We start from the raw sequence: 17,294 nt of genomic DNA on the forward strand, positions 1-17,294 counted from the left end.
TCCACAATCTGTCAAGGACCTTGAAGTGCAGTCATTAGAGTCCTCCAGAATTTATTCCCACTTAGAAGCTGGCAAGCTGGCAAAGGGAAAACATTGTTTAAAATATGATTAGAGATTAAAATTAAATTATGTTTAATATGAGTTGGTTTTAGTGAGATGGTTGGCTATATAAGCGTCATTAATCAATACATATTTAATTTTAATTAGAGAATTGAATTTAATATTGGACTTCATGTTAGCCTATGACAAAAGAGAGCTGGGTCCGTGGCAGACCTTATAAGTAAAGGCTATTGTGTAATCTTGGACCAGTACTATCTCACCTATTGCACAACAGAGAAAAGTTCTAGTTATGGAGGAAATAGCAGGAGGGAGGTTTACGCAAGCCTCTTGAATATCCCAAAGATGCTTTCTTTCAAAAGGCAACTGTACTTACTTGTTTTGATATAAGATTTTTGCTTCTCATCCAAGAGTCTTCTTCAGTTCTGACTGAATGGTGGAGAATGGAAAGATTTACATTCCTTGCAATCTTGTGGTCATTAGCCTTCTGAGAGTCTAATGACATGACTGCAAGAAATATAAATCCTTCTATTCTCCACCATTCAGTCAGAACTGAAGAAGCTTCTTGGATGAGAAGTGAAATGAGTTTTAACAAAACATGAGGTTCAAGGTGTTAGTGATGACTTACAAAGCCCTTCATGGCATGGGTCCGGATTACCTACGGCAACACCTGCAGCCGGCGTCAACTTCCCTCCGTCCAGTGCACTCCCACAGAGAGGGCCTCCTCAGGGTGCCGCCGATCAAAGAATGCCGATTGGTGACCCCCAGGGGGAGAGCGTTCTCTGTGGGCACGCCAGACCTTTGGAACCGCTTACCGGTTGAGCTCCGGATAGCCCCCGACCTTCGCTCCTTCCGGCGCGATCTCAAAACTTTCTTTTTCGAACAAGCTGGCCTGGTCTGACGGGATAGGGTTGGGTTTTTATAAATAGTTTTAATTTTAATATGTATTAATTTTATGGGCATAATGTTTAATGGCTTTTTAATTTTTGTATTCTATTTTTATTGTGTATTGCCCTGTTCACCGCCCTGAGTCCTTCGGGAGAAGGGCGGTATACAAATTAAATTATTAAAATTAAATTATTATTAAAACAAGAAAGTACAGTTGCCTTTTGGAAGAAAGCACCAATGGGACAACCATGACCTGAATGACTGAGAATTTCCATAGACATTAAGCCTCTTGAATTTCTTTCCACAGGACCCCAGATGGCATTTTGTCTAAGATGCCTTCATAGCACCAAATTTTAATTCAGGTATTAATCTTTCTCCCAAACAATGAACTGTATTTGTATGCAAAGAAATTTACAGGGAACAGCAGAATCTTCTCTTTCTATTCCTCTGTCTTCTGCACAGATACATCATCATAGGAGGAAACAATATTGTTTCAGTTTTTAAATATCATCTGCTATTCATTCCTGGAAACTCTTGGAACAGCTAAAGGCATACTGCAGTGCAATTCAGCAATTTTTAATAAGCAAAACAAACTAATAACAATAACACTAAAAAAAAATTTTTAAAGTTCTCCAGATAGAAGATTGAAATAAGAAGGTCATCAACTGGCCATTAAAAAAAAGTAAGACTGAGTAGCTGTCTACTTCTCAATCAATCAAAACATCTTTTACCTCTTATGTTACTTGACAGCCTTTTCTCCACCCTCATTTAAGGAAGCTGACGTCTGATTTGCATGTACTCTTTGAATTCTAAGAACTATAAATTCCAAAGTCCTGGAGGCTAACTGGTTGAAAAGAACTACTGATAGCAATCTTTTGTTATATGCTAACTGTTTTTACACTTTTCACAGTAGTTCAAACGCATCCTTCTTTTGGTGTCATGTTCATGGAACTCATACTACTAAATCTTAGCTGTTTCTAGGGATTAGGGAATTTTTTAAAAATCTATTGTACCTGGTTTGTGAGCCATGAATGTCTGTGTCCCAGTAACTATGAAAATTAATATCAACAGCATTTTCAAAGTTTGAGCAATGTTCCAATCCTTAGCTGTAAAGTAAAAATTTAAAATGCCATTTATATTTATTTCACATGTAATTGCAATTAATTTTGAATTGTATGACAAGAGAATATGACATAAAGATGAGCCAGGGCCTAAAATAAAGGCTAATATTTGCACATGCAAATTCACACACACACACACACACACACACAAATATATACATATACATATACATATACATATACATATATACATACACACACACACACACACACACACACACACACAGAGATATATATATATATATATATATATATATATATATATATATATATATGTATATATATATATATATATATATATATATATATATATATATATATATATATATATATATATATATATATATATATATATATATAACCATACCATGTATGCCAGGATATTATCCTCCAGTAATATCCATAGAGACATCAAAACAGGCAAGATAGTAGTCACAGCATCATGACTGAACTCAGGTTCCTACTTGTACATGTATTGACGCATATCCAACTATTGAAGGCAACAGACTAGCTTAGAAAATGGTAGATAGGCCTTGTAGTGGGTTTAATCTTTTCCCTCACAGAGAGAGATATTTGGGAAATAACAGTCCGGACAAACACTAAGGGGACTGCAACTGGTGTCTCTACAACATCTGTTGTGTGAGGTGGCTAGTTGAACATTTCTCTTTTAAAACTATTATCAGAACCAATTACTTCATTTTACATTTTTGGTAAGAGCTTGTGTACACACCTGTAGATTCAATTTATGTTAAAACAAGTTTAACTTTGGCTAGACATGGCTTATTCCTCCACAAAGATCGGCAAGCATTCACAACCTAAGACTTGCATGTTGTACTTGAGAGCCATGTATACAATCCTCAAAGACTCCAAAAGCTGCCAGCAAATTCCAATTTAATATGTTTGAAGAGAAAATAAGCAAATAGAGAATTCTAAAATATACTGTAATTAGCTTGAATGAGGAACTTTATTTTAATCTTGGAGTCCTTTACTTTTCTAATTAGTTAAGTAAAGGCCTTAGCATAAAACGACGTATGAATCTCTGTCATAGACAATTGTTTTCAGTTCAACTAGGTTCACACATTCTCTAAATGTGAATCAGGCCTCTGCATCTAAGGGGCAGTAATTTCTAGGCTCTTAAATTATTGTTACTGGGCCTTGACGACAGTTGATAAAATAATTCTATCTCAAATACTATGGCACAACATTCATATCTGTAAACTATGTCAGCCTTTTGAGGGCTTTTTAAAAGTCAGCCACTAATTTTATTCCATTTTGTTGCAGTCAATATGATGTAGCAGTTAAGGTTGGGAGACTATAACTTCTAGTCTACCTTAGACACAAAGCCAGCTGGGTAAGTTTGGGCCAATTATTCTTTCTCAGCCCTAGGAAGGAGGAAAAATCTACAAGGATTTTCCAGGCAGTTGCAAGGAGTCACTACTAACTTGAAGGCATTAAAAAATTTTCATTTTAAAAACAACACTGCATTCATTCTTTGACATCACTACTATCCCTTGCATTCTTGTCCCATGACTACTTTATAAACAATCAATCCCTAATAAAGAAAAAGTGGTTAGTAAATGTGTCACAAATTTGATTTTCAGATAAAGGTTCTAGCAAGTTTCAAAAATCAAAATATCATTAACTTGCTTTAGCTCCAGAAGACACAGTTGGTTACACTCTGTTGCTCAGATTTTCTGAGGAGATAGAATGCTCAGAATGTTTGCTATGCGAACATTCAAACACGTGGTAATGTCTGAACAAGTGCTATATTTGTATCCTGATCTTCCATCCGATGAGGCCTCATTTTTTCCATTCTTTGAGATAAATGTATAATTTCTTACACAGGACAGCAGAATGTATGCTGAAAGCCAAATATCTTGGCAAGGCTTTAATTTGCTTTGCATATGGTATTAATCTTCAAAAGCCAAACTAAGTCCCTGAACATCAAAATGGACTTTAGAAAATATATTTATGTTTGTAAACTAAGTAATCTGTAGAACAAAAATTAATTATTCTTCAGCCTTAATTCTGCTTTGCCTTCTTTTCACCAATTCAAAATGTGTTCTCTCTCATTGTTTTTTTAAGAACACCAAGGAAGTCCATTACTGTTGTGACAAATGAAGGCTAAAACATCTCCCCACAGTGATAAAGCAGTGTTTCAGTATACTATAAGCTATACATTTTTTTAAAAAAAATGTTACCATTCTAACATATAGGATTTGAAGCTGGCTATTATGGATCCCTATCGTATAAAATCACTGTCAAATACATGTTGATAGCAAACAAACTAGGTGATCCTAATTTTTGTATTGTTGTGCAAAGATGTTATACTACAATAAGGAAATTTTCTTCCTTACTAAAATTTCAAAGGTTTTGCCAAATTGTTGAATAAACTGATCTATATCTGATTTAGATTATCCTAACATGATGAAATCTCCAGTGATTTGCCACTTTGTCCTTTAGCAGATTTCAAAATAAAGCTACAAACAATGAAATCAATTGAATATCAAAAATATAACTCAGAATCTAAAAGATTAGTTCCATCTCCCAGATGAGATCTGCAGTGTGCGACTAGCCATTTGCTAGAAAATCACATAGATTACAAAAAAGGTTGTTACATTCAACTCTCATTATGATTCTAACAAAATTCACTATTATGTAGGCCCAAAATATTTTCCTGCTTGAGGCAAAGAGAACAGATTTGTCCCCTGTATAAAGGCAAAACCAGTCATTTAGTCATCTGAGGCAAATAAAAAATCCCATTAATGTCTCTTCTTATAATAATAATAAAAATAACAGAATAACAGAATAACAGAGTTGGAAGGGACATTGGAGGTCTGCTAGTCCAACCCCCCTGCTCTGGATCTGGGCCAGATCCAGCCCACGATTTAGATGTGGCCCAGAGGGCCGCCCTAGAGAAGACAAGGGGCTGACCACTGCTGCTTCGGCCCTGGCCCACCCCAGCCGGGCCTGGTGCTCCACCTGGGTGCATGCACAGGAGGCAGCGAATGCATGCAATAAGCAGCACTCAGCTATGATGATAATGATGATGATGATGATGATGATGTTGATGTTGATGTTGATGTTGATGTTGATGTTGATGTTGATGTTGATGTTGATGATGATGATGATGATGATGATAATCCTGAGGCTGGGCCTGGACAGCTATCGGGTGTGGTCCCTATGGTTATGGGATTACCGGTCTTCTGATTGGTAGTAGCTTAGCCACCGTGAACCAACCCAGGCACCTCCCATCACCAATGATGAGAAGAAATAAAAAAATGCCATACCGAATCAGTTGTCGCCCGGGTCAACAAGGACCGCTGTGAGATGCTATGGCTCCTGGACATCTGTCAAAAAATGGGCCACAGGGCTCAGTTGTTACTGCTGGGGAACCAGAGCGTACAACTGTAAAGCAACTGGAACAAAAGCGCAAAACCTGGACAACCGAAGAAAATTGAGAAATCATCCAATGCTACTACCAGGCAGAACCAACAGCCAGGGGATTTAAAAAAAAATAATGATACAACTGTGGAAGGAAAAGCATCCGGAAAGTGATGTAACCAGACAACGATTAATGGATCAAACACGTTTCATCATCCGTAATAAAGTTTTTACAGATGTGGAAATTCAACATCTAGGAACAATGGCTAAAAAGAAAACAACAAGCAATGATGATGAACAGGCTGAAGAAATTGTTCCAATACCTGAACAAACTGACCAACAAACTGACCAACCAGCGGAAGAAGCCACCACACAGGATGAAGATTCCCCTGTGCAACAATTCGAAAGTGTAGAGCTAAGTAATCTAGCAAAAATGCTGAAAGAAAAGATTGAAAACCACATCAAAGAAAACACAGAAAGAAAAAGAATGCCTGCCATCCGTGAAGTGCATAGCAAACGAGTGAAAGATCTACTAAATGCTGTGAACAACATTTTAACTTCCATCCCATCCAGCACACTGTATGAAACAAACCAACTAATGTACAGTACAGCCGCCGTTATAACCACAGAATTGGGTTATAAAATGCCAAAAAAGAAACCCACTGGAACACCAGTGGAAAATTTGACTTGAAAATAAAACAAAAAAACTACGAGGAGATGTCAGCAAATCGAAATACTTGAAAAAAGGAAAACTAAAGAATGAAAAGCTGAAAAATAGTTATACAAAAAATATAACCTGAAGGAAAAAACAATAACAGAAATAATGGAAAACCTAAAACAGCGTGTAATAGCAACAGCAAAGAAAATTGAAAGATATGAAGGACGAATAAAACAATATTGTGAAAACGTCCAGTTCAGAAGAAACCAGTACCTCTTCTATCAGTCACTTGATGAAAATAAAGTTCAAACTACTGTTCTACCATGTAAAGAAAAAACCTTAAAATTTTGGAAAGAACTGTGGGAAAACCCAGTGGAACATAATAAAACTGCCTCTTGGATCAAAGATATCCAAAAACAAGCAACACAAAACAAAATGAAGAATATTGTAATAACCACTGATATGGTTGCAAAACAAGTAAAGAAGGTCAAGAACTGGAGTGCACCTGGCCTGGGCGAGCTGCATGGATACTGGTTGAAACACCTCACCAGCCTGCATCACCGCATGGCCAATCAGCTTGATAAAATGCTTCAAAATGCCACAAGTGAAGAATGGTTAACAGCTGGTCAAACATACTTGATAGTGAAAGACCTTGAAAAGAGCACAGAACCAAGCAACTACCGCCCAATTACATGTCTGCCAACAATGCTCAAACTTTTCACAAGAATACTGGCAAATTCAGTATTCAATCATCTGATGGAAAACAATTTGTACCCAGCAGAACAAAAAGGAAATTATAAAAAATCAAGAGGAACAAAAGATCAGCTGCTCATTGACAAAATGGTACTTAAAAATGTAAAATGACAAAAACAAATTTAAATATGGTGTGGATTGATTACAAGAAAGCATTTGACTCATTACCCCACATTTGGATTAATGTGTGTTTGGAAAACTTTGGAATCAGCAAAAACATCTGTACATTTTTGAAAGCAAATATACAAAAAGGGAAAACAATTCTAACAGCAAATGGGGAGAACATTGGTGAAATCAACATCAGATGAGGAATCTTCCAAGGGGACTCACTTTCACCACTATTGTTCAACATTGCATTAATTCCACTGACAATAATATTACGAAACACAAAACTGGGATACCACATCTCAAGCCAGCATGGCAAGATAAACCATGGATGACTTAAAACTGTATGCGAAAAGCACACTGAACTTGAATCAATACTCAACGCAATTCAACTGTTTAGCAGTGACATCAGAATGGACTTTGGACTTGGAAAATGTGCTATATTATCCATGCAACGAGGAAAAATGGGAAAAATAGAAGGAATAGAACTGGGAAATGGAAGTATTATGAAAGCACTAGGAAAAGATGACCGTTACAAATACCTAGGCATATTGGAAGCAGATTACATCTTGAATGGAAAAGTCAAAGAGTCAACACAAAAGGAATACATCAGAAGAGTCCGTAAAATACTAAAATCAAAGCTGAATGCTGGAAATATAATTAAAGCCATTAATGCATGGGCAGTCCCAGTGATACGCTACCCAGCTGGAATTATCAACTGGACATTGGCCGAATTGGAACACCTAGACTGGAAAACACGTAAACTTTTGAACATGCAACATGCTCTACATCCACGAGGTAACATCGACAGTGTCGAGCCCCGCTGGCTCGCCACTCTCTGGGGATGCCTTTCAACTCCGGGGGGGCACCAGCCAGCCCGGTGTTACCTGCCTCCTGCTTCCGACGCGCCAACTGGCCTCTGGTTCCTTCCGACGGTTCCGTAGCGGCGCAGAGGGCTCGACCCACCACTCACATAGCGCGGAACACCTGTGGAACGGCCAAACAGTCGGGGCCAGCGCAGGCAGCCGCCAAACAGCTGACGGCCACACCTGCGCAGTCTCTTCCCTCTGCCAAGCCAGTGCAGGCAGCCGCCAAACAGCTGACGGCCATGCCTGCACAGTCTCCTTCCTCTGCCGGGCCTTCGATAGGGGTCCTTGGGCCTCTCCGGCGACCGGCTGGCCATGACCAATCCAGAGCGGCGCAACCACCCCAGGAGGCACATGGCTGTCAGGCCGAACTGATGGTGGGGACATGATGGACGCAGCAAGGAACAATGGGGGCTGTGGGCGTGTACGTGGGGAAGGGTCTGCGTGGTACAGGTGGTGGGGATGGGGAAAGGACGGTCGGGGAAGCGCGAGGAGGGGTTTCAGGGACTGGGCCAGGTGTTACCTGGCAGAGTCACCTGACGGTTGCTGCCATTGCACAAGGAGCGGAGCTGGCGTGCAGGGAGGAGATGGGCAGGGACTTTATTAGATTGTGGGCGGATGCTGGTTTGTGTTGGCGGGGTGGGGCCGGGGCATGTTCAAACGAAAAAGGAGTGTTGGAGCAGGATGCTGCCAACACTGACTTTATTCCAGTTTAGTCTGACTGCTTGCAAGAAGAATAAACAACGTCACTCGTACCTTGGATGTGTCTGTGGTTTGTCGTCAAGGAAGCATTGTGACGGACAGATTGTACCTGCCAAGAAGAATAGGGGGCAGAGGGCTACTGCAAATCCATCAAACTGTAGAAGAAGAAAAACGAAGTTTGAATGATTATGTGAATCAAAGTACAAAAAAAATGCTGCAGGCTGTGAAAAGAGAGAGCATTATCAAAATAACAGAAACAAAGGCAGAATATAAGGAAAAACGGCTGGATGATAGATTAAATAGATGGAAAACCAAAGCTTTGCAAGGACAACATTTGAAAAACATTGAAGGAAAATGTGATAACAACTTGACATGGGCATGGCTTTAGATGGGAACCATCAAGAAAGAAACAGAAGGCTTAATACTGGCTGCTCAAGAACAAGCATTACAAACTAATGCCATGAAAGTGAAGATACAAAAATCTACTGACAATCCAAATTGCTGACTTTGCAACAACAAAGTTGAAACTGTTTCACATTTAATATGTGAGTGCAGAAAAATCATGCAAACTGATTACAAAGCTAGACATGACCGAGTTGCTAACTAATCCACTGGGCATTGTGTAAAAAATACGACTTGCCTGTGTCTGAAAAGTCATGGGAACATAGGGTGGAAAAAGTTGTCGAGAATGAGAGGGTGAAGATCTTGTGGGACTTCTGAATACAGACAGATCGCCATTTGGAACACAACACGCCAGATATCACAGTTGTAGAGAACCAAAGCATACAGTTGATTGATATCGCTGTACCAAGAGATGCCAGAGTTGAAGAAAAAAAACTGGAAAACATTACGAAATACCGCAACCTGGCCATCGAAACTGCGCGATTATGGATGAAACACATAGCAGTGATACCCATTGTCATCAGGGCAGTGGGAACTATGTCCAAAAACTTTGCAAAACACATCAAGAAATTGCAGCTTCCTGCAATAACTCGAGCAAAGCTACAAAAAACTGTGCTACTCAGAACATCTTACATTTTAAGGAGATACCTGGTTGATACCTAGGATGCTGGCAGCAACCCGTGTCAACCATTAGTGCCAGTCAATTTGAGTGTTCAGTTGACTGTGTTTCATGCTTTATGAATAAAAGTTTTATAATAATAATAATAATAATAATAATAATAATAATAATAATAATAATGATGATGATGATGATGATGATGATGATGATGATGAAGAAGAAGAAGAAGAAGAAGAAGAAGAAGAAGAAGAAGAAGAAGAAGAAGAAGAAGAAGAAGAAGAAGAAGAAGAAGAAGAAGAAGAAGAAGAAGAAGAAGAAGACTGGAAGAGACTTTGGAGGTCTTTCAGTCCAACCCCCTGCTCCAGCAGGAAACCCTATACCATTTCAGACAAATGACTGTCCAGTCTCTTGTTAAAAGCTTCCAGTGTTGGAGAATTCACTGCTTCTGGAGGCAGGTTGTTCCACTGGTTAATTGTTCTAACTGTCAGGAAGTTTCTCCTTAGTTCTAGGTTGCTTCTCTCCTTGACTAGTTTCCATCCGTTGCTTCTTGTCCTGCTTTCAGGTGCTTTGGAGAATAGCTTGACTCCCTCTTCTTTGTGGCATCCTCTGAGATATTGGAACACTGCTATCATGTCACCCCTAATCCTTGTCTTCATTAAACTAGACATGCCCAATTCCAGCAACTGTTCTTTATATGTTTTAGCCACCAGTCCCCTGATCATCTTTGTTGCTCTTCTTTTTACTCTTTCTAGAGTCTCAACATCTTTTTTACATCGTGGTGACCAAAACTGGATGCAGTATTGCAAGTGTGGCCTTACCAAGGCATTGTAAAGTGGTATTAATACTTCATGTGATCTTGATTTTATCCCTCTGTTAATGCAGCCTAGCACTGTTTTGGCATTTTTGGCAGCTTCAGCACACTGCTGGCTCATATTTAAGTGATTGTCCACTAGGACTCTGAGATTCCTCTACAGTTACTACTATTGAGCAAGGTACCACCTATACTGTACCTGTGTATTTGGTTTTTCTTGCCTAAATGTAGAACCTTACGTTTTTCACCATTGAATTTCATTTTGTTAGATAGTGCCCAATGTTCAAGTCTGTCAAGATCCTTCTGTATCTTAAGCCTATTTTCTGGAGTGTTGGCCATTCCTGACAAGCAGCTTGGTGTCATCTGCAAGTTTGATGAGTTCACCAAACCATTGATAAAGATGTTGAAGAGCACTGGGCCCATAACAGAGCCCTGGGCCCCCTCACTACACACTTCCCTCCATGTAGATGCAGTTCCATTGAGAACCACACACTGAATACAGCCGGTCAGTCAGCTACAATTCCATCTGGTGGTGATGCTGTCTAACCCACATCTTATCAAATAGTAGGTTGTGGCCTACTTTATCAAATGCTTTACTGAGGTCCAAGTAAATTATATCCACAGATTTCCTCTAGTCCACTAATTTTGTCACCTGGTCAAAGAATGCAATAAGATTTGTCTGGCATGATCTGTTTTTGACCAACTCATGTTGGCTTTTGGTAATGACTTTGTTTGCCTCTAAGTATTCACTGATTCATTGCTTGATTATCTTTTTCAGAATCTTCCCAGGTATTGAGGTCAGGCTGATAGGTCTGTAGTTTCCTGGATCCATTTTTTTCCTTTTTTGAAAATGGAAACTACATCAGCTCTTTTCCAGTCCTCTCGTAGCTCCCCAGTGCTCCAGGATCTTTGAAAGATATAGTTCAGTGGTTCTGTCAGTTCCTTCAGAACCTTGGGGTGTAATCCATCTGGTCCTGGTGATTTGAACTCGTCTAGCAGTTCGAAAGCACATAAAAATGCAAGTAGAAAAATAGGGACCACTACAGTGGGAAGGTAACAGCGTTCCGTGCGCCTTTGGCATCTAGTCATGCCAGTCACATGACCACAGAGACGTCCTCGGACAAGCGCTGGCTCTTCGGCTTTGAAACGGAGATGAGCACAGGCCCCTAGAGTCGGAAATGACTAGCACACATGTGCGGGGGAACCTTTACATTTACCTTTTAGGGTGGACAGGTGCTCACTTACAATTTTCTTGCCTATCTTAATTTGTGTTTCTGACCTTTTTTTTATAGTATTTTTTTTGATAGGTTGGACTGTTTTTTTCCCTTTCTATAAAGACGGATGCAAAAAACAAGGTTAGTTCTGCTTTCTCCCTGTTGGTTGTCACCGTCTTGCCACTTTCTCCCATGAGTGGACTAATCATTTCCTTAATTTTTTCGTGTTTTTTACATGTTGAAAGAAGCTTTTTGTTGTTATTTTTTACTTTTTTCTCAAGCCTTAGTTCATTTTGAGCCTTAGCTTTCCTCACTTCAACTTTGTATGCTTGGGCTGATATTCTGCCTTAGTTATTTGCCCCTCTTTCCACTTTTATACTTCTATACTTGTCATTTTTGTCTTTCACTTTATCAGAGAGTTCTTTATGCAGCTGTGCTGGTTTCTTTTCAGAGCTGTTATTTTTCTTCTTTGTTGGTATTGTGCTAGCCTGGGCTTTTATTATCTCACTTTTCGAAATTTCCCAGACTTCTTGAGTTGTTTTCCCCTTTGGGATTCTCATTCATGGAATCCTTCCCAAGTTGTCTCTAAGTTTATTGAGATTAGCTCTCTTACAGTCCAAGACACTAGTTTGACTATGTTCTATTGCTTGTGCTTGCATAATGTTGAATTCCAATATTGCATGATCACTCCCCCCCACACCAAGGTTCCTGTGGCACCTTCTATCATTTCATCTCTATTAGTGAGAATTAAGTCCAATATGGCTGATCCCCTAGTTCCCTTCTCTACTTTTTGGGAGACAAAGTTGTCTGCTAGGTTTGACAGGAATCTGTTTGATCTTCCACTTGGTGCAGAGTTTGTCTCCCAGTTGATGTCAGGGTAATTTAAGTCCCCCGTTACCATTGTGATGTGCTTCCTACATACCTTAGTTAACTGACTAGCAAAAAGTTCATCTATTTCCTCTGTTTGGTTGGGTGGCCTATAGTATACACCTATGGCAATGTTATTTTGCCTCTTTTATATTGACCTAAATGCCTTCAAGACTGTTTTCATCATTGTTGTGCTCTATGTCTGTAGAGATGTAGTTATTTCTTATCTAGAGAGCAACTCCAGCTCCTCTTTTATTTAGTATGTTTCTTTTAAATAATTTAAATTCCTCTAGCTGTGTGTTCCATTTGTGTATTTCATCCCACCAAGTTTCCATAATGGCAACAATATCATGTCTGCCCTCATTTACCTGAATTTCTAATTCACCCTTTTTATTGCTCATACTCTGTGTGTTGGTGTATAGATATTTGAATCCTTTATGGCTGATCTCGTGCTTACTTTCTTCATAACCTGTGTGGTGCCTGAGTTCCCCTATTTCCTTACCACCCACCGCTACATCTGAGTACAGAATCACAAGGATAATATTTAAGTACATTCACTGTGTACAGTATTAATCATATTCTAGTGTAAACTTTTAATTTGAGCTGGGCAAACCCTTTTTTTCATTATGTTATTCTCAATGCATAGGGAACTTTTTTTTTCAATATGTCATTTGAAGTAAGTTCTACCAGACTATTTGCTTTCTCTCAAAAGCTCTTCAACACTTGAGATGATTAAACATTGTTCAATTGTCATTTGAGAAATAATTGTATTCTGGAAGCTGTTAAATAATATTTCTTGACACTCCCCTGACTGAAGATTCAGATTTTTGTTTATATATTTGCAATTAGAATTACTGATATTTCTGAAAAGTCATTATTCATGTAACCCTGGCCAGTTAATTTCATTTATTTGTTTACAGATCATCATTTGCAGAATGATTTTTAGTGCAAATTATTATCTTTCTGAGGTTTTGCAAATATCAATTTTCAAATCTGCCACTTAGGATATCCATTTGCTATTCAGTGTTCATTCCAGGAGAATAGTGTCCTGATTTTTCCCAAAGATTTCTTTAACTGTACCAATAAGCTTATGAGTCTACCTGGCACCACCCTGAGTGGGTTATGAATGAATGTACACTAAAAAAGCAGAGTGCAATATTTAATATCAATGAAACAAAACACAGCATTAAACATCCAACACGTCATATCATCTTTTTAGGTTTAGCTCTGTGATAAGATATACAGCTTCATCAAATATAATTTGGGAATATATTTTTGACTCCTTTTTTTCAAATATACAATTTTCCCCCCCTCAACACAGCTTTCAAAAGCTGAGAGACATTTTTTCAAATTAAGTGTTTCAGAGAATAAATGTTGTCAGTTACTGTTTTGTGGGCATTTGGGGAGAGGGGAGCTGTTATGTTATGTTGTATCATACAGCCCGTAATTTTGAAACATCTTCATGTGTGAAAATGGGGTGATTTAAATTTCCTATTGATTTGGGGTTAAATCCAGCATTATAAACATTAGCTAATAAGAATCCTCATTATCCATTGTTAGACTTTTCAGAGACTCCTAATCTAAGTAAATTTGAGACACGCACAGAAAGAAATTTTCCCTTTTTAATTCCCTCTGCATCAGCTTCTATCTCTGTTTTCTTAAACATTTTACAATAGACTTCTGAGAAAAAAACAATAAACTAGAATTCAGTTGAAAAATCATTTCAGGAAGTCAATGGAGGAGAAATTCTCATTTTATTTAAGTAGCACTAAATGGCATTTTATTTTATTTTTTCTAAATTATTTTTATTAAAGAACACAAATAATATAACATACAAACAATAACTAACTTCACTAGGGTCTATAAAGTGGAAATGGGAAGCTGTTAACACTGTGGTGATTAAACATTTCAAAATAGAAAATCTATATCAATGTTAAACATTTTTTCTAAAATAAGCAACTCTATGTTCAAATGTATTTTTTAAAGTTCTAATCTTCATCTCCCTTCATTTTTCCAGGAACTCCACACCATGTTTTTTAGAAGTACCCATCGCCTATATAACTTGAGGAGTTTCATTTTTAGATGGAGACAAGAAATTTTCTTTCTTACCCTCTCAAAATCCAATTTAGTTTACTTCTTTCAAAGCAAATAATCACAAGGTAGTTAATTTTTTTTACAGATAGACTTACTTTGAGTCAGATAGATTCTTTGTTTTTCTAATGCATTCTAAATCATGAATGTTGAAGACATTTTAAAAGGTATTTGCTAAAAGGTTCAGCTGTGTTTTGTTTGTTTGTTTGCAACAGGTTTGCCCAAACAATAATATTTAGATCTTCTTTTAATACACATGATCTTAACATTTTGAAGAAAAACTGGTAATGGTTACTATAATAGGTCTTCATTTAAATACATAAGCCAAAAGGTTATAAGATGATGCCAAGATTTATACATCTTCCCTTATAAAAACGATTGTATGTCATTCTTGTAGTTAAATACATATTGAAGATTGAAAGTGAGCCCAATCACCATAATTTAAATAGCCATGGATATCCAGAACAGATATTTTTAAAAAAACAAATAAAGCTGCAATTTTATATGCATATCCTGAAAACAGTTTCTGTTGAACTCAGTACATATGAAGAGAGATCTAATAAGAGACATTGTGTGCAGTAATGAAGTCTCTTGTTATATTCAGCACCAAAGACAGTTGCTGTTTAACAAACCTGCCACTGGTCCAAAGAATCTCAGAGGTGGGACTAAGTCTCTCTAATTGATTTGCAGTCCTAGGGTGTAGTTGTAAAAATGTTGCAATCAAAACTTTTTGTCCTCAAAATTACAGGTTTATTTCCCTGTTTCTTAATTCCCCGTTTTTCCCCAACCAATTTTCAATGATGATTCTATCACTAGCCAAGGAGAAAGTGACCGTGTCTAAATTTTGACCTATGAGAATTTTTTACTAACCTGAACTGCTCTTTGGGACTCAATCCAATCTGGTAAATTCCTTCTCCAGGAGCAGAGCTTCTCAGATGGTTCTGGTATTTTGTAGCTTATAGCAAGAGAGAAAGGGGGGAAAAACTTGAAGCATCCTAAAATAAATTCTTCATATGCCTATTTTCAGGGTTAAATATTTTCTCCTCCCAATAAAATTTTGGCAACCAAAATGATGCCCGCTGATAACAGTTCTGCAAAGTCAATTTGGAGGGGGGAAAAAATCTGAGCTGTTCCTGAAGCTTGCTTTGGTGGCTGAAATGCTAGAAGAACTCCAGTGGGATGAACTTCAAGTGATTTTCCTGGCCTTCCTTAATGCACCATTCTTGGCATTAGACAAAATTAACTGGAGAAGTTTCTTCCTTGTTCAATCCCAGAAATGATTTTGGATTCAGAGTAGACAGGCAGGAGAACCATTGCTGACTTGTATAAATATAATATATTCTTCAAAGTTTTGCTGAAAAATGAATGGTATGTCCGAATACATGCTTTAATACTCATAATGTGAGAGTACTTAAGGTTATTTCCAATGATAACAATGGAGGAAATGGCATTTTAAAAGAGGCCTTATATTTCATATTGAACCATTGCCCTGTAGCAACCTAGTCAACGCCCAAAATCTGTTGAAGGGCAAAGAACCCAAGTCACTGTCTGGGACATTGGATTGATGTCAGGGATGCACATCTGTGGTCAGGACCACCTGTGTTTCTCAAATCACTGGAGCTACTTTCTGAAGTCCTTCCAAAAATTGTTTCCAAAACATGATTTTTCAAATAAGAGTAAAGAAACATATTAAATGCAGGGTAGTGTAGGGGGAATAATCACATTATTTGCATTTAATTCATTCTAATTTAATTTAAATTAGATGAGATTCAGTAGACTGTATGTTTTATCCTGGCTCTGTCCCACCTCTTTATGCAAATAAAAAATAAAGTCTTTTTTGCATAAATCTCAATTCCAGGTGTCTTCTAGGCAACTGTAGAAAAGCCATTTATCTATGAATTCTCCTTAGACGTTTTTGATTTGTCACTCTACACTATAGCTGCCTATTCCTGATTGTCTCCCATCCAAATATCAATTAAGCCCAATCTTGCTTAGCTTCCAAGCCCAGCCAGTAGGACCTTTTTAGGACACCATACGGAGCCCTGGGTTGTGTATTCCTGATGTAAGAGATGCTCAATTCAAGAACAATGTACCCAACTTTCAAAGAGAGGGAACAAAAATACTGAAAATGTTATGTTAACTTATATAGATGACAACATTACTTAAAGGGGACAATGTTTCATTAACAATGATTTCTTATTACCATTGCAAAATTGTACATCAATATTCATTCACCAAAGAGCTGGTGTGCATGTACGTTTGTGTGAAAAGGAGTATAACTTTGTTCAGATCTCTACATCTGAAGAGCCGTGGTGGTGCAGTAGAATGCAGTATTACAGGCTGATTCTGCCCATTGCCAGGAGTTCAGTCCTGACCAGGTCAATGTTGACTCAGCCTTCCATCCTTCCGAGGTTGGTAAAATGAGTACCCAGACTGTTGGGGGCAATATGCTGACTGTGTAAACTGCTTAGAGGGGGCTGTAAAGCACTGTGAAACAGTATATAAGTCCAAGTGCCATTGCTATTGCTACATGCCAATACATAGTGTAGTGACAAGGGAAAAAACCTGTATCAGGTCACTAAAAACAAATAAAGTCAATAGCTGATTAGATGGAAATTGTGTTGAAGATGTACCATGCTCATGATAGTGTTTGGTAGAGTTCTATGCTGGTTCTTTCCTCTGCATGAGAACCCTAAAGCTAGGAGTGTCCAAACAGGTAGAACCTTGGTCACATGGCCATAATCACCATAATCACC

The 17,294-nt window shown here is 38.1% G+C and overlaps 1 protein-coding gene across 1 annotated transcript in view; it reads right to left on the reverse strand.

Moving 5' to 3' along the window:
- The window catches only part of LOC310650182 (collagen alpha-6(VI) chain-like), a gene marked incomplete at both ends in the record, with an annotated part of 76,122 nt that extends 67,973 nt beyond the window's left edge, over positions 1-8,149 (reverse strand). The window contains one exon of the mRNA XM_083379013.1: positions 7,933-8,149. Coding sequence (XP_083235139.1) covers positions 7,933-8,149 — 217 coding nt within the window. The remainder of the gene's footprint in view (positions 1-7,932) is intronic.
- Between the last annotated feature and the right edge of the window lie 9,145 nt (positions 8,150-17,294).

The sequence above is a fragment of the Vipera ursinii genome (genome assembly GCF_947247035.1).
Source record: "Vipera ursinii genome assembly, chromosome: Z".
Taxonomy (NCBI): Eukaryota; Metazoa; Chordata; class Lepidosauria; order Squamata; family Viperidae; genus Vipera; species Vipera ursinii.